Here is a 25154-nt window from a genome sequence, read left to right as displayed (position 1 = left end):
ACCCCCCCAAAATAAAGTCTGACACTTTTCCCACTGTTTCCCCTTCTATTTCCCATGAAGTGATGGGGCCAGATGCCATGATCTTCGTTTTCTGAATGTTGAGCTTTAAGCCAACTTTTTCACTCTCCTCTTTCCCTTTCATCAAGAGGCTTTTCAGTTCCTCTTCACTTTCTGCCATAAGTGTGGTGTCATCTGCATATCTGAGGTTATTGATATTTCTCCTGGCAATCTTGATTCCAGCTTGTATTTCTTCCAGTCCAGCGTTACACGCTGTTACACGCAAGCTTTGTCATAGGCTCTGTTTTCTGGGAATGGAGATTGTCTGTCTATTTATTTATTTAGTAAATTTTATTGAACTTTAGTTGATTTACAGTATTGTGTTAATTTCTGCAGTACAGCAAAGTGGATTCATGCATGCATGCTAAGTTGCTTCAGTCATGTCCAACTCTTTGTGACCCTGTGGACTGTACTCTGCCAGGCTCCTCTGTCCACGGGATTCTCCAGGCAAGAATACTGGAGTGGGTTGCCATTTCCTCCTTCAGGGAATCTTCCTAACCCAGGAATCAAACCCGCATCTCTTATCTCTCCTACATTGACAGCGGAGTTCTTTTCTACTAACGCCAGCTGGAAAGCCCCGTGAAGCAAAGTGATTGTTATACGTATATTATTTTCCATTATGGTTTATCACAGGATATTGAATATAGTTCCTTGTACTATACAGTAGGACCTTATTGTTTACTCATTCTATGTGTAATAGTTTACATCTGCTGATCCCAAATTCCCAGTCCTTGCCACCCCCGTTCTCTCTGAACCCTGGTAAACACAAGTCTGTTCTCTATGTCTGTGAGTCTGTTTCTATTTTGGAAGGCTAACAATGATGCTGTGTAATCTGAGCTTTTAAACCTTGAGGGGGCTGGTCCATATCTCCTTTAATATCACTTCCAAGTCTAAGATACCATAATTCTAACAATTTAAGGAGATATATTTTATATAATGGTATTTTTTCTTTAATGCAGCTATAAATTTGCAGGTGTGCTAAAATTCTTGGATTCTCACATCTCTAGTATTTTATTTTCTTTTGTTCCAGCATAATATTAATAGTTTATTACAGGGGGAGGACAGAACAGCTTAGGAAAAGGTATCCCTTACTTCTCTTCCTTATCTCAGTTTTTCACTTTCCCCTTTATTTAAGCATATCCTGCAACCCTGCCTCCTCTGTATATTATATAGACTTCAGCTTCCTACTTCCTTTTCATTTTCATCTAATAATTAATATTCTAACTTCTGATTACTTTTGTTTTATCTAACTTCTACATACACATCCATTTGCAGAAGTGGGCATACATTTAAATCCAATTTAAAACTCACTGAAGTATACATATTCATTTACCAAACATTCATTGGGTACAGTATATGATAAGTACTGAGGGAAAAGCAAAGCCATTATGGTGGTTCAGACGGTAAAGCATCTGTCTACAATGTGGGAGACCCGGGTTTGATCCCTGGGTCAGGAAGATCCGCTGGAGAAGGAAATGGCAGTCCACTCCAGTACTATTGCCTGGAATATCCCATGGACAGAGGAGCCTGGTAGGCTACAGTCCATGGGGCCGCAAAGAGTCAGACACGACTGAGCAACGTTCCTGTACGTTCCTGAGGGAAAAGCAAAGTGTTAGTTAGGGATCTTACTATTAAGTAGCATGACAGTTTACAACAGAGACTCTGTGTTTATGTACACAAAGCCAAAAAAAAAAAAAAACTCTCACTTAAAACAAAAGGTGATATGTGGAACATCAGTTAAACACATAGAAGTGTCTATAAATGTTAGAGAATGAGGACTAGAGCTCTAGAGGGATTTATAGAGGTCTAAGGATTTGACATGTGAAATTGAGGCAGATAGATGTCTAGAAAATATTGTTTTATTCAGAATTCAACTTTAGGGTAAAAGCAGTTTCACTGAATTAAAAATAATGTCTCTTGTTATTTGAGTTATCTATACATTTGTGTGTATAGCAACTTGATTAGGCTGTTTCTTTATCGAACAATCAGAACAGTCCTCAGATCATCCCCTTTTTACTACTGGGATTACCATTGTGACATAAACTTTGCCTCTGGGCACATTTTGTTTATTGCAGAAAGTTATCATGAGTTTGTTTCTTCCATGTAGCCTAAATGACATAAACAACTTGTCAATTTCATATCTTCAGCTTTCCATCAAGTGAGTGGGAATGGAGAGCCTTTTGAATAATTAGCAAGAATCTCCTGGAAAAACTGAAGTGGAAAAATTCAGCTTTAAACTCAGAGAGAATGGTTTTCTTCACAGTAAATTCATCCTTTAAATAAAGCAAGCAGTGATTACCGAGCCGTTAGCACGTTTTTGGCAGGGCAAAACTCTTTGAGTTCTCCAATAAGGAATAATCTCCAAGTTTGTCAGATCTAAACAAATGGAACTAAATTGGACCTAGCTATTTGTACTGACGGATTAATAGGAAAAAAATAATTTGTCTTTAGTGTTGTTATTTGATTTTCACTCTCTTGAACTTCCAAGTATATTTAAGCAATTTCTCCTCATTGAGTTATATAGGTGTGTATGTCAGCATGATGAATTTGTATCAGAAGACTGGCTGAAATTTGCCAGGGGGTTGATTTTTGTCAGTCTCTTGAATTATTCATTGTAATTCTAATATGCCTCTGAATGAGACTGCAATTTACTTAAAAAAAAAAAAGAATTGTAATATTATTCTATTTCTCTTTCATGGTCCTTTAATGAAAAGAACTGTGTTTCAGAAACCTGGATTTAAAAATCAATGTGGTGGGCTACCTATCAAATTTTAATACTTACCTTGTCTTTTCAACTAGAACTCTGTCAAATACTGTTGATATTTATAGAATTGTCTTCATACATAATTGGCAGTCATGGAGTAATAGACTATCTGTAAAATAGTATAAGCTTTGAAAAAAAAAAAAGGTAGCTCTGTGAAAAGAAGGCATCCTGAGAGATCTGGAAAGTGTGCACATATTTAAGAGCGCTTTGAATATAATATTTAAAATTATTGGTTGTCAATGGGGAGAGAAAAAGAAAAGTGCAAAAAATATTAGGAGTAATTCAGGCAGCTAATGAACCCGTTTGAGAGCTCACTGAAGCTTTGTGGGTGTGTGTGCACATATGTATTCACTATGGTTTGCTCTAAATTCTTCACATCAACAGTTATTTTTCTTGTCTCTGAGTATGAAAAGTACTAAACTCAGGAATTTAAACCATAGATATTGGTTTATAAGAATCAGGATCTTTCACCAATGCAAAATATTTGATCGTTTTATGTAATTTAACATTTAATCATTTATATAGCCGAGAACATGCATTAAATAGATAGGATCTCTTTGAACTCTAGTTTCTCTTTAATCTTCACATTAGATTTTAAAGAATGAAATATTAGGAAGTCCATCAATAAATTGAAATAGAAATGGATTCATTTGAGCTAATGGCCGAATAAAATGACATTCCCATATTAAATATGATGATTTGCTATATTATATCATACATTTTCAAAACTTCTTTCATGGAGAGTAGACATTTTATGAGCAATAATTGAGAAAAATGTGAGTTGGTTTCATGAAACTATTCTCCACATTAAAAAAATGTTTGAGCTGGTATGGTTTTCTTTTAGGTGTTTTGTGGAATACCTGGTAATGTATTCTAAACAGTTTACACATTGTTCTCTAGTTTCAGCTCAAATTCTCAAGAGCAACCTTGCAGCAATGGAACAACAAATTGTTCATCTGGAACGTGACATCAAGCAGTTCCCCAAAACAGAAAATCCACGTGATAAGTTTGTGGAAAAGATGACAATATCCTTTTTTAAGCATTTTATTTGTTAGTTTCTGTGTGTGTGTGTGTGTGTGTGTCTCTGTCTATCCAAATATCTATTTACCCTGTGGTTAGTTCTAAACTTACCATTCTATTCACATGGTTCGGATGGATTTGTGTATAGGCTGTTTTTATATTAGCAGCATAAATTATAGTTCGTGACATTTTGAATCATAGAGTAGGCAAGGGAACGATTATATAAGAAAAATGCCATTTCTCAAAGAAGAGTTTCATCTGAAGGCCTACAAGATATGCAAGGTAAGTCTTATGAAGTTTGATAAGACCTAAAACAAAACAAAGACTCTCCTTATATAATCAGTTGCTTAAAGGAAATGATCAAGAAAAGAAATTTTTTGTCAGAGTTCTTTTTTGTTGTTCTCGTTCTCTTTGTGTATGTGCAGGTATTTTCTGAGGGGACACGTACATTTTCAAGGGCAATCAGAGGATAACTGATATCAGTAGACTGAAAGGTTATGAAGAATAAAATGGATGCATGGATGGATGGATAGATGAATTGATCAGTAGCTTATGTATTTTAGTAAATTGTAATAGCTATCTGTATAACATTAAGCATTGCCTGCTACATGAAAGTTTTTAAAACCCTATTTTACATGCAGTATATTCATATAAATTACAGAATTATATGAAAGGAAAACTTGAGAAATGATATCTAGCTTGAACTGTTTAATGTTAAATCTGGTATCTAAAGATAAACTATATTAGACCTGATTTTTTTTTCTATTTTGTTTTTGAAAAGTTAAAGTCATATCCTCTTCCTCTGGGTTTCAATAAATATCTTGAACTGCAGATTGATTCACCATTTTATATCTCTAGGGGGAATAAATACTGTAAATTCTTTATCTGATAATAAGTAAATTATTTCAACAACTATATGGCAGTCACCTTGTTTCAAGGTTAAATCTATTGCCTTTTTCTTCTCATATGCTTTCTTTCCTGCCCAGCTTGGAAGTTATGGTCCTGAACTTGAATTACTTGAGAATGGCATTTTATATTTATGTGAAAAAATTTTTTGTTTCGTTTTCAATATTTGGTTCATAAATTAATGCTGTATTCTGTGTGGTCCTTTAGTGATGCTGAGTACTTATGTAAATAAGAATATTAGGAACATATGTTTGTGGGAGATTGGAGGCAGGAAATCCTCAAAAATAACCTTTAATTACATAGCTGCCCACATTGAAATATTTAATATGAAGATTTAACTTTGTTGCTGATTATATTTTTCTTTCAAATTTGCTATATTGTCTTGTGGTTGGAAGCACTGCCTACAATTTTCACCTTTTGATTTTGTTTCTTGCCTTACATATCTTTGTTTAATTCCTGATCCCTTTTTTCTTTTTAACATTTTCTTCTACAGTTGGCATATGGCCACACAACAGCATGCAACATTGAGGAATCTTTGTTGCTCATTTCAAAAAAGAAAAGTAATTTCAAGCCCTCATGAACTTGGCCTGGATTCTATTTTATTTCTCTCTTTATGTAGGTAATTAAGTGCTTCAGAATGAAAATCCAGAGCCTTCTGTATCTGTATGTTATGGATGAATGGTTATTCTTCATTTAAGTGGCACCAAAGTGTGACTGTCTACATGGGGATTGAAAACTATATTAAAATATATGTAGCCATTACTTTGGATATTATATTAGAAAAAAAATGAAATATATAGCAATTTATTTTAGAGAAAAAGTAGACTATTGACTCTATCTTTTGGTTGGAGTTGATTAAAAACTCCAAATTAATAAATTACAATGGTAAAATTGTACTGAAATTATTCTTGCTTAGGAAGACCCCTTGGACAACCACTGAGAGGTTGGATCTTCTAGAAAATGGCAAACAAAAGGTCTAATCATCATATGTATATATGTTATATGAATTTCAGTGCTTATTTAATTTTTTTCTATTGTTTTGGTAATTTCAAAAGTGAAGGATATTTCCTTGTGGAATACTTGATTCAGTTTTAAAATTAGAACCATGATCCTATTTTTAGTGTAGGATTCTTTGTACTGGATGATCTTTCCACTGTTTCTGTCCCCTGCCAATAAACTAATTGACTTTAGGTCAGTGGCCCTTTAAATTGAGTATGTGGGTAGTTATCTCTGAAATGAAGGTAATCTTACCTTTACTTAAACAGTAACCTCTCTATAAGGCCTGTGAGTTCAAAACTGCATAGCAGTGCCACTCTAGACTTTTAGAAGGGATCCATGCTATGGTGAGCAGCAGTGGCATGATGGCCAGAAGGCAAATGAATATGTAGGTTGAATCTTCACCAAATCTCTAGGTTGGTCTACGTCCCACAGCACCCCATGTTCACCCTTGTTCTTTCACATTATTGATGGAATTCATAAAAATATGCTTGGCGTTACCAAATCATGAAAATACAACAGTGCACAAGGTAGAAAACTTGACTACAATTTGCTGACAGTCTGGTATTGATTCACTTCTCTGTCTTGATGGCCTAATGGCCAAGATCATGTCCAGCATGTTAATTCTGATATGCCCACCCCGATGTGCAGCACCTACAACGTGAAGGCATTCAATAAGTATGTATTAAATCACAGAATAATATAGCTAGAGACAATGGAGGTCATCTAATCCAAGATCCTCCTTTTACTTAACATACCAAAAGGGATATTGTTGAAAGAGTAGTTAGCTGTGCTTGTAGTTATAAAACTTTTCTTCATATACATCTTCACAGGAAGTTGAGTAACTTTGAATCACCTTTTTAGAGAATGTAAAGTGTAATCAGTTAGAAAGGATAACCCAAATCTTTTAAAAGTAAATGTCAAGGAAAAAAAAAAAAGTAATGAAACCTCTCCCATGAATGGAGTAAGCCAGGCTATTTCCTGCCTCCTAAACAATAGTCAGTGGCTTTAGAATGAAGCTTGTCACCTCTGACTCTCTTTCTCTACCCCAAATTGTTTGCTTGTTCTAAATTTTTTTAAAAAGGTGGAAAGAGTAAACGAAGCAAAATTAATTTTATAAGACTGTAAAGCAGAGGGAAATAGAGAAAATTCTCTCATAAATCATAGTAGGGAGGTTCTAGGATAAAAAGGGATGGTCTGGATATATTGGATATAATATATTATTGGATATATTATATAATTTATTATATATATAGTATATTATTGGATATAATAGCACCACATATTTTGAAATACACATGCTTCAAAAATCTAGATACCATGTTGGGAAATTTGCTGTTGTGATTTTTTTTTAAAAGCAAAGTGCTTTGTATTCTTCAGGTCAATATGCTCTTCATAATAATACTGGAAGTTTTAGGTTCAGTTGTTTGGTCAGTGAATTCGAATAGAATCTATATTCTTTTTTAGTAAGTAATAAAAATGGTAATGTTCACTCAGTAGCTGAATGTTTACTATGTATCAGATACTGCTCAGTTTTATCCTCTTGAGCCTTTAAAAAAGGTTCCTATTCATTAAATGAGTATTTCCCATGTCTGTTGATGAAATTGTTCACAGTTGTCCCTGTGTTAACATGATGAGCTCAAGTTGTCTCAGAATAACTTCAACAACCCATACATTTATTTGTCATAGCTTCATTGTTTTAAAGTTATTAGTTTCAGCAGGTCATCCCTTTTTGAAGATGACCAGGAATTTGGTAGTCTTTGTGTTTTGGCACTTGTTGCAAAAATTGGTGAGATGAGGTTCAGAATCACTGTGGGTTTCAAAGTTTTGAAAAATAAGCTATGCTTAAGAGAGGTGAGAGGGAGCCCTGTGAGTGGTCTGCTTGTCCATCCTGAGACCATCTCTTGAACTTGACATTATATGTGGATTCCAAGTTTTTCAGCTTTTGTCTTTTGATCAATTACATGAGTATGCAAGAGTTTTTCTTTCTTTCTTTTAAATCCATGCATCACTTTTACTTACTGCTGCTTGCTTTTTCCTGTGGGAAAACCCATTCTTAAAAGAGGGCTCCTTAGACTTTAAAATATATGTTGTGGTCCAGTCTTCAGCTGTGTAAAAAGCACATTACCGACAGTGTTGAGCTTACTGCTTATATCCTGTTGACAAATTTCTTACCACATTTGCTCACATAGATTTTGTCAATGGCAGAGCTGTCTATTGCCCCAAATCAGCTTAGCTTTTTGATTGACTGCTGGCTAAATCATTTCACCAACCAGAGGGCAGGGAGGACTGAATAACAGGGGCACCATTAACACATTGACAAGAGGAGCTGACAGAATGTTAATGATATTAACATTCTGTCAGCTCACTATCAACACCTCGGCTTTCCTCATAGTAGAAGGGAGAGTCATTTGAAGTGTTTAAAAAACAACTTCTGAAAGAACCACACTGCCCTGACCAGACAATTCAGAATAGATTTAGGGTCTCTACTGCACTGCAGCTATGTCAGTTTTTCTTCCACTCTTCTTTATTAAGTGAATAATTTTTGAAAAGATGAAAAACTCACACGATTATTATTCAACCTCAGCAATATTAGTCACCTTTGAGAACATGCCAGTAACAGGTTTAAGAGAGAGAGTGATTCATACTTTGTAAAGTGAATGCCCATTAAAAAAAAAAAAAAAAACAAACAGAAACCTCAACAGCAAGGCTTTTTTCCCTAGTATGAATGTACTAATCTTGGCTGTTTTGTAGCTCCTGAAAAATCAAGAGCTTTAGGCTAGACCACAGAGAAGTTCACAGATTCAATTGCCTGCCGGTCTCAAACTCAGCAAATTTGGAAGTTCAAAGCAAAACTGGTTTTCATGAGACTGCTCAGGGAGAGAAGGCCTAGGATTAAAAAAAAAGAAAGAAAGAAAAAGAGAGAGAGTAACCATGGGAACATGGTCAGTAATAGTGGGGAAAGACTGATTTTTAAAAAAAGGAAGATTGTTAGCATTCTTTGAAATATGCACTGTTCATCATATTTTGGAAGTTTATTTATTTATTTATTTTGGTTGTGTCACACAGCTTGTGGGATCTTAGTTCTCTGACCAGGGATTGAACCCAGGCCCTTGGCAGTGAAAGCAAGTGTGTGTGTGTGTGTGTGTGTGTATTTAACTTCAATTATTTGCACAGTAATTTGCAATAGAAGGTATAATCACTTATAGTAATAACAATAAAAATGATAGTAAAATACAGATAATAGCAACTGTTTACTGAATGCCAAGTGCCAGACACAGTGCTAAGAATATATAGGTGTCTTGTAGCTCAGCTGGTAAAGAATCCACCTGCAGTGCAGGAGACCGCAATTTGATCCCTGAGTTGGGACGATCCCCTGGAGAAGAGAAAGGCTACTCACTCCAGTATTCTGGCCTAGAGAATTCCATGGACTGCACAGTCCATGGAGTCTCGAACAGGACTGAGAAGCTTTCACTTTCACTTTCATACAATCTCAAGTGATCTCCAAGGCAATACTATAGGGTCAGTCAGTCAGTCAGTTCAGTCACTCAGACATGTCTGACTCTCTGCAATCCTATGAATCGCAGCACGCTAGGTCTCCTTGTCCATCACCAACTCCCGGAGTTTACCCAAACTCATGTCCATCGAGTCAGTGATGCCATCCAGCCATCTCATCCTCTGTCGTCCCCTTCTCCTGCTCTGAATCTTTCCCAGCATCAGGGGCTTTTCCAATGAGTCAACACTTCACATGAGGTGGCCAAAGTATTGGAGTTTCAGCTTCAGCATTAGTCCTTCCAGTGAACACCGTGGACTGATCTCATTTAGAATGGACTGGTTGGATCTCCATGCAGTCTAAGAGACTCTCAGTATTCTCCAACACCATCAGTTCAAAAGCGTCAATTCTGCGCTCAGCTTTCTTCACAGTCCAACTCTCACATCCATACATGACAACTGGGAAAACCATAGTCTTGACTAGATGGACATTTGTTGGCCAAGTAGTGTCTCTGCTTTTGAATATACTGTCTAGGTTGGTCATAACTTTCCTTCCAAGGAGTAAGCGTCTTTTAATTCCATGGCTGCAGTCACCATCTGCAGTGATTTTGGAGCCCAGAAAAATAAAGTCTGACACTGTTTCCACTGTTTCCCCATCTATTTCCCATGAAGTGATGGGACCAAATGCCATGATCTTCGTTTTCTGAATGTTGCGCTTTAAGCCAATGTTTTCATTCTCTTTCCCTTTCATCAAGAGACTTTTTAGTTCCTCTTCACTTTCTGCCATAAGGGTGGTGTCATCTACATATCTGAGGTTACTGATATTTCTCCTGGCAATCTTGATTCCAGCTTGTGCTTCATCCAGCCCAGCGTTTCTCATGATGTACTCTGCATATAAACTAAATAAGCAAGGTGACAATATACAGCCTTGACATACTCCTTTTCCTATTTGGAACCAGTCTGTTGTTCCATGTCCAGTTCTAACTGTTGCTTCCTAACCAGCATATAGGTTTCTCAAGAGGCAGGTCAGGTGGTCTGGTATTCCCATCTCTTTCAGAATTTTCCACAGTTTCTTGTGATGCACACAGTTAAAGGCTTTGGCATAGTCAATAAAGCAGAAATAGATGTTTTTTTTCTGGAACTCTCGCTTTTTTGATGATCCAGTGGATGTTGGCAATTTGATCTCTGGTTCCTCTGCCTTTTCTAAACCAGCTTGAACATCTGGAAGTTCATGGTTCATGTATTGCTGAAGCCTTGAGCATTACTTTACTAGCATGTGAGATGAGTGCAATTGTGCAATAGTTTGAGCATTCTTTGGCATTGCCTTTCTTTGGGATTGGAATGAAAACTGACCTTTTCCAGTCCTGTGGCCACTGCTGAGTTTTCCAAATTTGCTGGTGTATTGAGTACAGCACTTTCACAGCATCATCTTTCAGGATTTGAAATAGCTCAACTGGAATTCCATCACCTCCACTAGCTTTGTTAGTAGTGATGCTTTCTAAGGCCCACTTGACCTCACATTCCAGGATGTCTGGCTCTAGGTGAGTGATCACACGATTGTGATCATCTGGGTCATGAAGATCTTTTTTGTACAGTTCTTCTGTGTATTCTTGCCACCTCCTCTGCTTCTGTTAGGTCCAGACCATTTCTGTCCTTTATCGAGCCCATCTTTGCATGAAATGTTCCCTTGGTATCTCTAATTTTCTTGAAGAGATCTCTAGTCTTTCCCATTCTGTTATTTTCCTCTGTTTCTTTGCTTTGATCACTGAGTAAGGCTTTATCTCTCCTTGCTCTTCTTTGGAACTCTGCATTCAGATGCTTATATCTTTCCTTTTCTCCTTTGCTTTTCGCTATATGGTAGGTACTATGATTAACCCCATTTTAAATATGTGAGGATTGAAGCTATAGAGGTTCAAAGGTTCAAACCTGTGCAAGATCATGTATATTTCAAGTCTGACATTTAATGAAAGCCAGGATTCAAGTAAGTTTTGCTCCTTCAGACTCCAAGCTTCAGACTCCAAGCCTCGTGCTTGTAACCATGGTATCATGCTGCCTCTAAGGTCAGAAAGCTTCATAAATCTGAGATGAAATTCACATTTGTTGACTGTGAATCTCTGTTTTGCTTCAGAGGAAAAAAAATATTTTTGTAAGGTTTCCAATTAATTTAAAAATTAACTATTCCCTTATACCATATCCACAAAGTCTTCCTTAATCATAGCAAACATAATTAATTTCCTTGTCCCCTGTGTTCTCATAGCATTTTAATATTTTGATTATTGTACTTACTGACTTTCCTATACTCTGCTTGTGTGTATGTGTTTTGTACACTGGGTTATAAAATCTTTTGAGACAGAAATCCTTATTCATCTTTGAGTACAACAAACTTAGCACAGTTCTTTATAGAAAATTGTCCTAGTAAATGTTTATTTAATATGTTAGAAGTCATTGTAATAATGACAAATATTAAATAACCTTCTAGCAAGTAAGTAGAAAACAGCTTGTTATCCTGGCATAACTTCAGTTTGACAAAAGAAAAAGGGATATATCATGTTTCCGCTGTTATTCCTGTAGGTTTTGATTTAAAATGCAGGTATTAAGAATTATCTCTTTGGCTCTTCGAAATCACATTCTAAGAAACTGTCTCAGTGGAGCATATAGTTTTTCAGATCCGTCAGCTCAAAAATTTTCTATTTGAAATGTCTTGCTTATTTGAATGGCAGCCTGAAATTACCATGAGCTCCATTTTTCAAACTTTGTTTAGGGAATTGATAGACATTTGGTGCATGATGCTAATGGTGAGAAAAGAGCATATTGCTTAGTTAAAGGATGCTTAAACCCTTTCAGCCCACTAGAGACTCATCTGGGAAAAGAGCTTAAATTGGATATTGTAGCCATCATTTGTTTCTTTTTGCTTTTATTTGAAATTTACTAAAACTATTATCAATTATGAAAGGAATGCATGGTATGTTGAATGCACACAGTTTATAGGCAATGATGGTGATGTTAGTATGAGTCAATTAATATACTCTTGCAGCAATGTCTCAATCAGGCACTATTTCTATAATGTAGACAGATTATGTTAGTGTCTTTTTCTGTATTAGATGTCCGTTCAGTTATTTCTAGTTAGAATCTTCTTGAGGTAACTTTTGAATATTATAGCAAATAAACTTAACTTTTCCTTGAACAGCACCTGATCTTTTCTTCTGGTTTTAAACTTTGAGATATGGGAAGTGAATTAGCTTTATAAGGTAGAAATAAAAAATATGCTGGAAAAGAAAGCAAGTCAGTAAACATGTAATAATACTCTCTTTTGTTTTGCAAAGGTGAAATAGGATAATTACTTATTATTGTCCCAATTCATTACTGAAGTTAGAAATTGAAAGATATACAAAACAAACCTCATTGAACTTTTTCAGCTGAAATCTTGATGGTGGATATATAGATACACACATATCCATCCATCCACATACACATACATAAGACAAGTATTTAAAATTATAATCAACTTGAGAGGATTACATATCAGCTACTCCTTTAAAGCTAAGGCACTCACCAATGGTAAGAACTGAAAAGGAATGAAAAAATTATAAAGAAACTGTAGAAAAGCTTTCCCAAATTCATCAGTGAGAAGCAGAATATTACCTAGTCACCAGTTGATGTTTGAGTAAGAATAGTCATGAGTTCAGTTCAGTTCAGTTGCTCAGTCGTGTCTGACTCTTTGCAACCCCATGAATCACAGCACGCCAGGCCTCCCTGTCCATCACCATATCCCGGAGTTCACTCAGACTCATGTCCATCGAGTTGGTGATGCCATCCAGCCATCTCATCCTCGGTCGTCCCCTTCTCCTCCTGCCCCCAATCCCTCCCAGCATCAGTCTTTTCCAGTGAGTCAACTCTTCGCATGAGGTGGCCAAAATACTGGAGTTTCAGCTTTAGCATCACTCCTTCCAAAGAACACCCAGGGCTGATCTCCTTCAGAATGGACTGGTTGGATCTCCTTGCAGTCCAAGGGACTCTCAACAGTCTTCTCCAACACCACAGTTCAAATGCATCAATTCTTCGGCGCTCAGCTTTCTTCACAGTCCAACTCTCACATCCATACATGACTACTGGAAAAACCATAGCCTTGACTAGATGGACCTTTGTTGGTAAAGTAATGTCTCTGCTTTTGAATATGCTATCTAGGTTGGTCATAGCTTTTCTTCCAAGGAGTAAGCGTCTTTTAATTTCATGGCTGCAGTCACCATCTGCAGTGATTTTGGAGCCAAGTTGAAATTGGTTGTAAGAGGTAAAAGTCCCAACTCCTCTTTATCGAAAGCAAATATTTAGTTAAGCATTTTTCATATCAGCTAGGGCATTATCAAATTTGTATACAGCAACTCTGCTCAATTACTCATCTCCAGATTTCTATATTATGGTCCTGACTCCAAACCTAAAGAGAGCCAATTTCATTTTGCACACTTTTGAGAAATACTCTCTGTCCACTTTATTTACCCCATATATATAAAAGTATTTTTGAACTTCAACGTGCTGTACAAATGCAAAGCATTTTTTATTAACCTATTTGAATGAAAAGACATTTGAATGTTTATCAATAGACCTAAGTTTTAGCCATGGTCTGTGTAAACTTAGGAAAGACACTATTTCCCCATTTGTAAAGCTGAAAGAATAATGCTTGCCTTGCCCACCTCACATATGTTGTTATTAGGACTAGGTATAGTAATGACTTTGAACATGCTTTGTAAAATGAAGAACCTATATACAAGGTGCTAATGACCATTCTGCTCTAAACCTCACAAATGGGAAATAATTTATTTTCCCCAAGGAAAATATTCTTTGTAAACAACCATGATCTACTTTTGTCCACCTTCATTTTATCTAAGTCGTGTGTGTGGGGTGGGGGGTGTGTATGTTAAGACTGAAACAGAAAAGTACATCCATGCACTAAGTGCCTATGGAAGAAGCAGGAGGCTTTCACTTCATTATTCTGGGAGTATCCAGATGTTTGCGATTAAGCAAATACCTATCTTTTTCACTTGGGCTTCCATGGTGGCTCAGAGGGTAAAGAATCGGCCTGCAATGCAGGAGACCCTGGTTTGATCTCTCAGTTGGGAAAATCCATTAAAGGAGGAAATGGCAATCCACTGCAGTATTCTTGCCTGGAAAATTCCATGAGCAGAGGAGCCTGGCAAGCTACAGTCCATGGGGTTGCAAAGAGTCAGACACAACTGAGTGACTTTTACTATCTTTTTCACTTAGGTATAACAGAGAAAGCAGCAACAAATGGAATTTGAAGATACTCGCATACTCAGTGTAAGGCAATATTCTAAATCTTAGGACACCTATAAAGTAACATGCAGCTATGTTTAATGCTTTCAAAAAGGCATGTAGTCAGGGAGGTACAAGTAGTAGAAGATAGCAACAAACAGTCCAAGCTGATTTCATTGTAAATGAGTGTAGTGCAGGCTGAAAATCCAATAGGCCATTTCAATATTTCTTCCTCTTTTTCCTGTAGTGAGAGAGCATTCCAGCTTTGATCACAGTTGGAAATTCACATGGCAGCTTTATTGTTGTGTTGGAAATGTATTCTCAAGCCAAGCAATAGACCCAAATGAAAAGTTAAGTATGAAAATACATTCCAAAGCCACATGGAAATGACTTGTATATTATTCTTTGTTTTGCATTAACTATCTCCCTCAACACAGATAATTAAGAACCGTATGTACCAACAATTTTTTTTTTTAGGTTCAAAAATAAGTTTCCTTCCATGTTTTTATCAATCAAGATCTATTCATTAAGCAGCTACTCCAGAACCTAGCACTATTAATTACCATGGGACTGAACCATAAAAGGAAGTAAAAAATATTCTTTGCTCTAAAGAAGCTTAACATTTAGTTAAGAGCATGTGTATGAGAAACAAAGCATTCAAAGGATGGTGTTTTATAAAGTTTAGTTGGGTGACACTGTTTCTGAACCAAACTCGGATTTGCTCGCCCATATGCAAAAAGCCAATCGACTGCCCCTGGGTTGTGGTGAGGGAGAGTGCAACATTTACTGCAGGGCACTAGACAAGGCGTCTGGGGCAGGTAATGCTCACAACACTGAAACTCCCCAATGGGCTTCAGGAAAGCATTTTTAAAGGCCAGGTGAGGGACTGGGATCACAGGGCATGTGATAAACCCATGCACAATTCTCTGATTGGTTGATGCTGAAGTAACATGACTGTGTCACAGGGGTTAACATAGCAATCCTCCTGCCCTAGTAGGTCTGGGGGGCTAAGTGCTAATGGTCATCAAGTAGTTAACCTCTTCCATTTGGTAAGGGTTTTTAGGATCTGTAAAACAACTCAGGAAATGTGCCTCAGATACTGTTATCTATTTCCGGGAGAAACTACAGATTCTGGGACTGCCATGTGATGGGTTTACTGTTTAAACTCTTACCGGTTTTCCTGGCCCAATCACTATTTTTGTTGCTATATGGTCACATGCTTTCAATCATTAATTCTTGAGCCAGGCTTTTATGACTCACGGGAGGCCTGGGAAGCTTATAGCTTTTCTACAAACAAGAGGCAGGCAGAGGACATTGGGGGTGAGGGGAGGTCTATAACCGGAAGGCCCCATAAGGTCCTGCTTATTTACAACATTGGTTTAAAATGTATTAAGAAATCACCAGATAGGAAAGGTTGTGGTTTGGAGCAGCTTCATGGAGGAGATAAGACTGTAACATAAGCTCTCTGTGTGTAGGAAGTTTACTGTGTTGGTTCTGTGTTGATCATCTTTTGCACTCCCAGGGCCTGGCACATAGTAGGGCTCAATACACATCTGGTGAATGAATGAATGCATGATTTGCTCTTTGCTGACATTGTATTTCAAGGATGTTAGAATATTTTGCAGAGGTAGTAGTTAAAAATATTTTGCTACATCCTCTCATAAGTCACCCAAGATGTAATTCTCTTTGACTTTGAAAGTCATGTGATATCTATTTAAACAACCCCCCCCCAAAAAAAAAGCCCCTCGCTAGTTGTGTCTGATTAGATAAATATGAAAATGATTAACACTCTAAGAACTCTCCCATAGTGGACTGTATGCAGATATTCTTGGGTTGGATGGAAGGAGAGTCAGAGTTTAAGATTTGAAGTGATCAACTAAACATTATAGGCCTTATTATATTTATAAATAGGATTTTTTATTACTAAACTTTATTTTGTTCAATGAGTCCTGAATCCTGTATTATAAAATTAAATAGCTTAAATTCATATTTCATGTTGAAAATAATTAATTGGTTATAGGCATCGAGAGGCCATATGATGGGCATATATGTTAGATTATTTAACATATCTGCCTATATATTCAGATATCAGTACATAATTGACACAGACAATTTGCCCTCTGCTCTCCCTTTTCTATACAAAAGTTTGTATCTCCCTTCTGCCCATATGTGTATTATCATTCTTTTAATGCCTGAATGTGCCTTGTGAACAAAGCATTAGGTGTGTGAGATATATAAAAATAACTAAAATGTAGGCCTTTTATTTCAGAACATATAAGTTTATAAACAAAATGAACAATATACTGATATTATAAGACAATATGAGTATGATAAATACAATATAAAATGGAAAAATTGCTCTGTAAAATAAATCCCAGTACATTCATAAAGACTTCCAGTCTGTATAGTGTTCACATCCATCATCTTGACCACTTCTGACTTCAGACCACTTCTGACTGAAAACTTGGGGGAAGGGTTCATGGAGAGTTATACCAACAAAGTTAGCAACAAAGACTCAATCTGTAAAGATCCAAAATGTGTCAAAAGAATATCAAATACACATTTGGCTCAGAGTAGTGAAAATTAGTTGTAATTCCTAGTTGTAGGAAAATGAGTAAAAACTCAAATTCCAAAAAATCAAGAATGCTGGTCTGAAGAGGTTGAACAGTATTTGGTGGGTTGTAAAGACCTGATGCTGGGGGGGATTGGGGCAGGAGGAGAAGGGGACGACAGAGGATGAGATGGCTGGATGGCATCATGGACTCGATGGACGTGAGTCTGAGTGAACTCCGGGAGTTGGTGATGTACAGGGAGGCCTGGCGTGCTGCGATTCATGGGGTCGCCAAGAGTCGGACACAACTGAGCGACTGAACTGAACTGAACTGAGCTGAAAGAGCTGAAAGACAAATACCTTTAGTTATATTTCTGTCCCTGTTTCCAATTGCCACACAATATTTGCTAAAATGAGGTGATACTTGCCACTTGCCAAATATTGACCAAATAACGACTAAAGTCAGAATTGTTTCCAGTATTAGAAAGATTGTGTACATGTCTATCAAATGGGGCAGATGAATTTTTTCACATTCAATTTAACTGCACTCTAATTTGGATTCGTAACACAGCAATAAAAAGCTTACATTTGTATAAAATTATTATTTTATATCTTATAACATTCTTTTATTTTTTCATGCCTATGCTGACATGTTTCATAACAAAAGCTGTTGTATTGTCTTGCACCTGGTTGATGTTTTTGAGGATTTACTCATTCCACAAATATTTATTTAGCGATTCTTACTATGTTCCAGACATTGTCCTAGATACTTGGAATAGTAAGACATGACATAGCCTCAGGGAGGTTTTAGTGTCCTGGAAGAGATATACATTAAATAACTCCTCAAGCACCATGGCAAGTGACATGAAAGAGATTTATAATGCTATACCAGTCAGCAACCTAGTTAGGGAGAGCTCTCCTGAGAAGGTGATGCTTGAGCTGAGATGTGAAGGATGGATAAGAAGTCAAGGAAGAGTCAAAGATGAACCTTTACTTCTGCCTATTTATCTGCAGGTGTTAAAAATATTTGACAGTTTGGTACCTTGATGATTTGCTCCTTACTAATTCTAATACATCTAGTTTCTTGTCCATGGTCTTGCTGGATTTATACTTCTAGTGGAGTTTTAAAGTTGGAGAGTTAGAAATCTCTCAAATGGAACCAAATACTGAAGACATTTTATATTTCAAGAACTTTTAACTTTTTCTCCCAAAGTTGCCTTTATTATTGGCTAGGGATTGAATGTGGGTATTTTTGAAAAGCTGTGTCAGATTCAGTGGAAAAACCTAAAGCTCTACTAACCTTGTGGAAGCTAGAATTTTTTAGCTAAAGAGGTTCTAATAGATTTAGGTATTTCTCCAAACCAAACTTTCAAACCACCAGAGATTTGCCCATTACTCATTTACCTAGAGCTTACCTACAATGGTTTCCATTTTCAACATTTACTTTTTTCATTTAAACAGCTTAATCGAGAGGTATAAAAACACTGGATCAGTCTTTTCAAATAAAAATGAAATGCAGCTGCCATGGGTTAGTCTTACAGAAGAAACTCTGCTGCCTGAAGGAAGGTTAGGTGTTAAAATGATGTTTTTTTAATTACCAAAAGATCTAGTTTGGATTGTAAGGTCATATCTTTCAATGATAAGTTTATAAAAACGTGGCAGTTCTTCTGATTTGAGTCTTGTGTTGGTGCATATGTAGGCATGTGTGTGTGTGTACATGTGTGTGAAATACCAAGAGTGATGAGATTAACATTATTCATATGAGAATTAAAGATTTCTTTATTAACTCAAATGTACATTGTCACACTACAAATGGGGCATATTGCGTCACTGTTTTTCCCTGCCTCGTTTATATGTTGTTCTTTATCTTTTTCATAACATAAAATGCTAAGATGTGCTTAGGTTAATAATTCTACTACTGATCTAACAGTCTTTAGATTTATGACTTTTACCTATTTTCCTCTTAGTAAGTCATTGTTTTACATTTAAATATTGATATTATTAAAAATAAAGTGTTTTAATAATCATTTTCTTTAGAGGAAATAAAAGTATCAGCTTTCAGTAAATTAGCCTGAACCCAGAAAACCAGGGAAATGAAATGACTCAGTTCAAAGTTATGCAATTAAATGCATTTTAAGTACAAAGGAATTATATTAGGTAATCTCGAATGTGTTTTTCAGCTCTAAAACCTTCTTATATTCTTAATCTAATGTAGTCTATCCATCCTTGTTCCACTCAAACATTAAATGCATAAATATTGAATTAATTTCTTCTCTGATTCATTTTACCAGTATTGATAATTTTAATATAATGTTATACCATTTTTACTGATGACAAAGTCATGTATTCATTCACAAACTTCATCTCATTTGATTCAAATGTGATGAGAAAAGTAAAGGTAGGCAAAAGGATTAAGAATGATTTTTTTTATTTAAACAAGGGAGGGACCCTAATAAAGGAGCGACATTTAAACAGAGATTTGAATCAAATGAGATGAAGTTTGTGAATAACTGAGAGAACTTTCCATGCACAAGGGACTAGTGTTTCTAAGGTGTGAGCATGAGCATGCTTACAGCATGTAAGTGTCGGGCAGTTCCCTCTACCCTTCTAGTTTTTCTGGCTGGTCTAAGAATTAAATTAACGTGAGATATAATAGATTAACAGGAGAAAAATCAAACAAAAGTCTGGTAACATGTATCGGTGGGAGAAACCCAAGGAAACTGAGTAACTGTCCAAAATGGCCAAGGCCGTCACCTTAAATACCATCTTCAGCTAAAGACAAAAGATCATATTGGTGGGGGGCAGTGGTGTAGAACTTCAAAGGGAAGGAAGGCAGTTGACATGGAATTGGAAAAGTGTGTGGTCAACAAATGCTTGCTGGGCCAAGCAGAGAGGGTTGGACACAGAGGAATTTTAACCAACAGACTTAGCTAGGTTCCTCCCTGTCTACATACCTAGTTCATACCTTAGTTATCTATAGTGATAGCTCCCGGCCTAGAATCCATCCTCTATGTTCTAAAGGCAGTTAGGGGAAAGGTCAAAGGCTCTTCCTGAATCTTCCTGGATTGCTTTCAGCTCAGAATAATCCATCCACTTGCTAAAGAGATATTTGAGCCTGACAAAATTTTCTCCCCCACACAAGGAATAGCAAAAATACCATGGTGGCTCCTTTGTAGTGTGGGAGAGTGAAAGTCAGAAGGAAAAAAGGTAGTGAAGACCTTATTGTATGATGGAAAGCCATTTGAGGATTGAAAACAATTGAATGACCATTACAGGGATGAGGGAGATCGGATGAGGTAGAAGGAAGGTTGTGGCAGTGGTCAATCAAGAGTTGGGTTTCATGTTCAATTTGAGACACTGTTAGGCAAACAGTTGGAGATGCAAAGCCTAGAATGTTTGAACATTTGAGACCAAACTATAGGGAAAGACCCAAACTGGAGATAACAATTTAGAAACCACCAGCACTTAAATGCTATTTAAAGCCATTAGACTAGATAAGATTACCTAGAGAGTACAGATCTCTGGTTCCTCTGCCTTTTCTAAAACCAGCTTGAACATCTGGAAGTTCACGGATCACGTATTGCTGAAGCCTGGCTTGGAGAATTTTGAGCATTACTTTACTAGCATGTGAGATGAGTACAATTGTGCTGTAGTTTGGGCATTCTTTGGCATTGCCTTTCTTTGGGATTGGAATGAAAACTGATCTTTTCCAGTCCTGTGGCCACTGCTGAGTTTTCCACATTTCTTGGCATATTGAGTGCCGCACTTTCACAGCATCATCTTTCAAGATTTGAAATAGCTCAATAGGAATTCCATCACCTCCACTAGCTTTGTTTGTACTGATCCTTTCTAAGGCCCACTTGACTTCACATTCCAGGATGTCTGGCTTTAGATGAGTGATCATACCATAGTGATTATCTAGGTAATGAAGACCTTTTTTGTACAGTTCTTCTGTGTATTCTTGCCACCTCTTCTTAATATCTTCTGCTTCTGTTAGGTCCAGACCATTTCTGTCCTTTATCGAGCCCATCTTTGCATGAAATGTTCCCTTGGTACCTCTAATTTTCTTAAAAGATCTCTAGTATTTCCCATTCTGTTGTTTTCCTCTATTTTATTGCATTGATCACTGAGGAAGGCTTTCTTATCTCTCCTTGCTATTCTTTGGAAATCTGCATTCAGAGTTCTTCCAGATGTTCAAGCTGGTTTTAGAAAAGGCAGAGGATCCAGAGATCAAATTGCCAACATCTGCTGGATCATGGAAAAAGCAAGAGAGTTCCAGAAAAACATATATTTCTGCTTTATTGACTATGCCAAAGCCTTTGACTGTGTGGATCACAATAAACTGTGGAAAATTCTGAAAGAGATGGGAATACCAGACCACCTGACCTGCCTCTTGAGAAATCTGTATGCAGGTCAGGAAGCAACAGTTAGAACTGGACATGGAACAACAGACTGGTTCCAAATAGGAAAAGAAGTACGTCAAGGCTGTATATTGTCACCCTGCTTATTTAACTTCTATGCAGAGTACATCATGAGAAATGCTGGGCTGGAAGAAGCAGAAGCTGGAATCAATATTGCCAGGAGAAATATCAATAACCTCAGATATGCAGATGACACCACCCTTACGGCAGAAAGTGAAGAGGAATTAAAAAGCCTCTTGATGTACATGAAAAAATAAAGGATATTAAATATGTTTTTATTCTTAAGACTCAAAAAACAAAAGCCTCTTAATGGAAGTACAAGAGGAGAGAGAAAACGTTGGCTTAAAGCTCGACATTCAGAAAACTAAGATCATGGCACCTGGTCCCATCACTTCATGGCAAACAGATGGGGAAACAGTGGAAACAGTTATTTTTCTGGGCTCCAAAATCACTGCAGATGGTGAGTGCAGCCATGAAATTAAAAGACGCTTACTCCTTGGAAGGAAAGTTATGACCAACCTAGATAGCATATTCAAAAGCAGAGACATTACTTTGCCAACAAAGGTCCATCTAGTCAAGGCTATGGTTTTTCCAGTGGTCATGTATGGATGTGAGAGTTGGACTGTGAAGAAAGCTGAGCACTGAAGAATTGATGCTTTTGAACTGTGGTGTTGGAGAAGACTATTGAGAGTCCCGTGGACTGCAAGGAGATCCAACCAGTCCATTCTAAAGGAGATCATTCCTGAGTGTTCTTTGGATGGAATGATGCTAAAGCTGAAACTCCAGTACTTGGCTACCTCATGCGAAGCATTGACTCACTGGAAAAGACTCTGATGCTGGGAGGGATTGGGGGCAGGAGGAGAAAGGGACAACAGTGGATGAGATGGCTGGATGGCATCACCGACTCGATGGACGTGAGTTTGGGTGAACTCCGGCAGTTGGTGATGGACAGGGAGGCCTGGCGTGCTGCCATTCATGGGGTCACAAGGAGTCGGACAGGACTGAGCGACTGAACCGAACTAAGAGAGTACAGATAGAGAAATCCAGAAACTAAGGTCTGGGCTACTCCACCAATGAGAAATTAAGATTAGAAGTTTAACAAAGGAATTGGAAAAAATTTAAGATACAGCTAGTGTGTCAGGAGATAACCAAAAAACTGTACTGGCCTGGGAGCCAGATAAGGAACTTGTTTGAAGATAGATCCTATTACTGGACCCATTTATTCTATGCATTGATTAAGAAAGTCTTGTTGTGACCTCATTTAATTAACGTTTGTTAAGTAGGGCCCCAGGCCAGTTCAACAAAAGACTACAAGGAAAGTTTCTTACTCTGGATCTGGAGGAATTTCACAGCAGGGTCACAAGGGGCCCTATGGGTAGGTTAAAGCAGGGTGCAGGCAGAGGGAGAGTGCAGGACCCGGGGCACGCCTTTATTAGGGTCCATGGGTGGAATGCCTGGAGGTTCCTGGGCTAAGGTCTTATTTGTCAATTCAAAAAGAGTATGTTTGGGGGGGGGTGGATTGTTAAGCTCTTCAGGGATCTTATCTACTGACACACTAGAGGAAGGCCCTAGGAGGTGGGAAGAGACTTGCTTACATGGGCTCCAGGGCCCATTGTTTCAGAAACTTATATTTGATTGTGGCTCTGTAGGCTGTTATTCAGGAGGGACTACTGTTACCAAACCACTTTTGGGTCTGCTCTCCCACCATGTAGCAAAGCCAATTTACTGAAGTATGGCATTTATTGCAGGCAGTAAGCAAGGAATACAAGTGGCTCTTGCTCAGAAGATCCAAATTGCCAGATGATTTTCAGGGAAAGGCTTTCAAAAGCAACATTTGTGGTGAGGGTTGACATGACTTTCTTCTGGTGGTGAGATAACAGGGGTGATGTTTCAGGAATCTTAACCATCAGCCTTCTGGTTCCAACTGTTATGCCCGCAGCCCAAGTCCCCATAGCTGAGAAAACAAGACAACACAAAAAGGGAATTTATTGCTAGCTCGAGCCAGGGCCCAAGTCACATTCAGCGCGGTGGAGTGGAGCAAGGGCCCCAAGCCCTGAATTACAGCAGTATTTATAGGTTTAAGACAAAGATAGGGAGTTGCCAGGGGCAGATTGGTTGCAGGGGTTCCTTAGCATCTACTAATTGGCTAGATTTTCGCATGCACGGGCTTTCTTAGGAGGTTTTCATCCTCGTCCTGATAAGCTTGAACCAGGCTACAGGGAGTATACTGATTGGTCGAGTCCTGGCGCCGGCAGAGGATGATCTCAGCTCCTCCTTGGCAATAACTCAGCCCCTCTGTAAAGGAGACTTAGGCCTACCTTGGCCCCCTGAAGCCTGTCATGGCGCCTGTTTGGTCCTAACACAACCAGTCTGAGGTCTGTTGTGGGCTTGGGGTCAGCATGTAGCTACTATCCTCCACCTGGCTTGTCAGGGGAGGGGGGTCGTGTAGATCTATCCCTTGAGGAGGGACTGTGACTCTGTTTTATTCACTAAACTATTGTTTCTTTCTGTTGTTGTTCTTTTGTAAATTAATTCATTTATTTTAATTGGAGGCTAATTACTTAACGATATTGTAGTGGTTTTTGCCATATATTGACATGAATCAGCCATGGGTGTACATGTGTCCCCCATCCTGAACCCCCCTCTTACCTCCTTCCCCATCCCATCCCTCTGGGTGTTTCTTGACTGCTTTCCCTTTGTTTCTGCTTGAGTCTGATCTTTAGGACTCTGGGGAGGTCCAGGAGACTAAAGTCTTTTTCAACAAACAAGAAACCAAGAACACAGAGGGGTTTTTACCTGGGAGGGTTCCCACGGTCCTACTTGGTTTCAGTTCCCCCTTTCCTTTGATACTCCTCAGTCCTGAGGGGGCCGGGTGATAGGACTAGAAAGGGAATAAAGTTTTAGCAAAGAGGTTAATCATAAACTCTGGAGGGGGGCTCGCTTTTAGAGGGACTCGGTTTCAGTTCAAGGCCCCTGCATGCCACATGGTTATATTTAATGGATGCTGACATGGCAACCCACTCCAGTGTTCTTGCCTGGAGAATCCCAGGGATGGGGGGGCCTGGTGGGCTGCCGTCTATGGAGTCGCACAGAGTTGGATACGACTGAAGCGACTTAGCAGCAGTAGCACTAGCAGCAGAGGCAGCAACAACATGCAGTAGTTTAGCTAAACTCTTGACCAGTATTATGTGTAAGTCACTGAACTCAGCAGAGAGGAACTAGTGACGTCAGTTCAGCTCAGTTCAGTCCCTCAGTCATGTCCGAGTCTTTGAGAGCCCATGAATGGCAGCACGCCAAGCCTCCCTGTCCATCCCCAACTCCTGGAGTTCACCCAAACTCAACTCCATGAAGTCGGTGATGCCATCCAACCATCTCATCCTCTGTCGTCCCCTTCTCCTCCTGCCCCCAACCCCTCCCAGCATCAGAGCCTTTTCCAATGAGTTAGCTCTTCACATGAGGTGGCTGAAGTATTGGAGTTTCAGCTTTAGCATCATCCATCCAAAAAACACCCAGGAATGATCTCCTTTAGAATGGACTGGTTGACTCTTATTTCAGTCCAAGGGACTCTTAGGAGTCTTCTCCAACACCACAGTTCAAAAGCATCAATTCTTCGGCGCTCAGCTTTCTTCACAGTCCAACTCTCACATCCATACATGACTACTGGAAAAACCATAACCTT

General features: G+C 38.1%; 1 protein-coding gene across 5 annotated transcripts in view; it reads left to right on the top strand.

Annotated features, from left to right (window-relative positions):
* The window catches only part of DIAPH2 (diaphanous related formin 2), a 968993-nt gene that overhangs the window by 623583 nt on the left and 320256 nt on the right, over positions 1-25154 (top strand). For all 5 annotated transcript variants that reach the window (XM_070291115.1, XM_070291113.1, XM_070291114.1 and 2 more), the window contains one exon: positions 3722-3847. In XM_070291115.1, coding sequence (XP_070147216.1) covers positions 3722-3847 — 126 coding nt within the window. The remainder of the gene's footprint in view (positions 1-3721; positions 3848-25154) is intronic.

Source organism: Ovis canadensis, chromosome X (assembly GCF_042477335.2).
Source record: "Ovis canadensis isolate MfBH-ARS-UI-01 breed Bighorn chromosome X, ARS-UI_OviCan_v2, whole genome shotgun sequence".
Classification (NCBI taxonomy): domain Eukaryota; kingdom Metazoa; phylum Chordata; class Mammalia; order Artiodactyla; family Bovidae; genus Ovis; species Ovis canadensis.
Note: the sequence above shows the minus strand (reverse complement) of the source record. Positions and strands in the feature narration are given on the sequence as shown.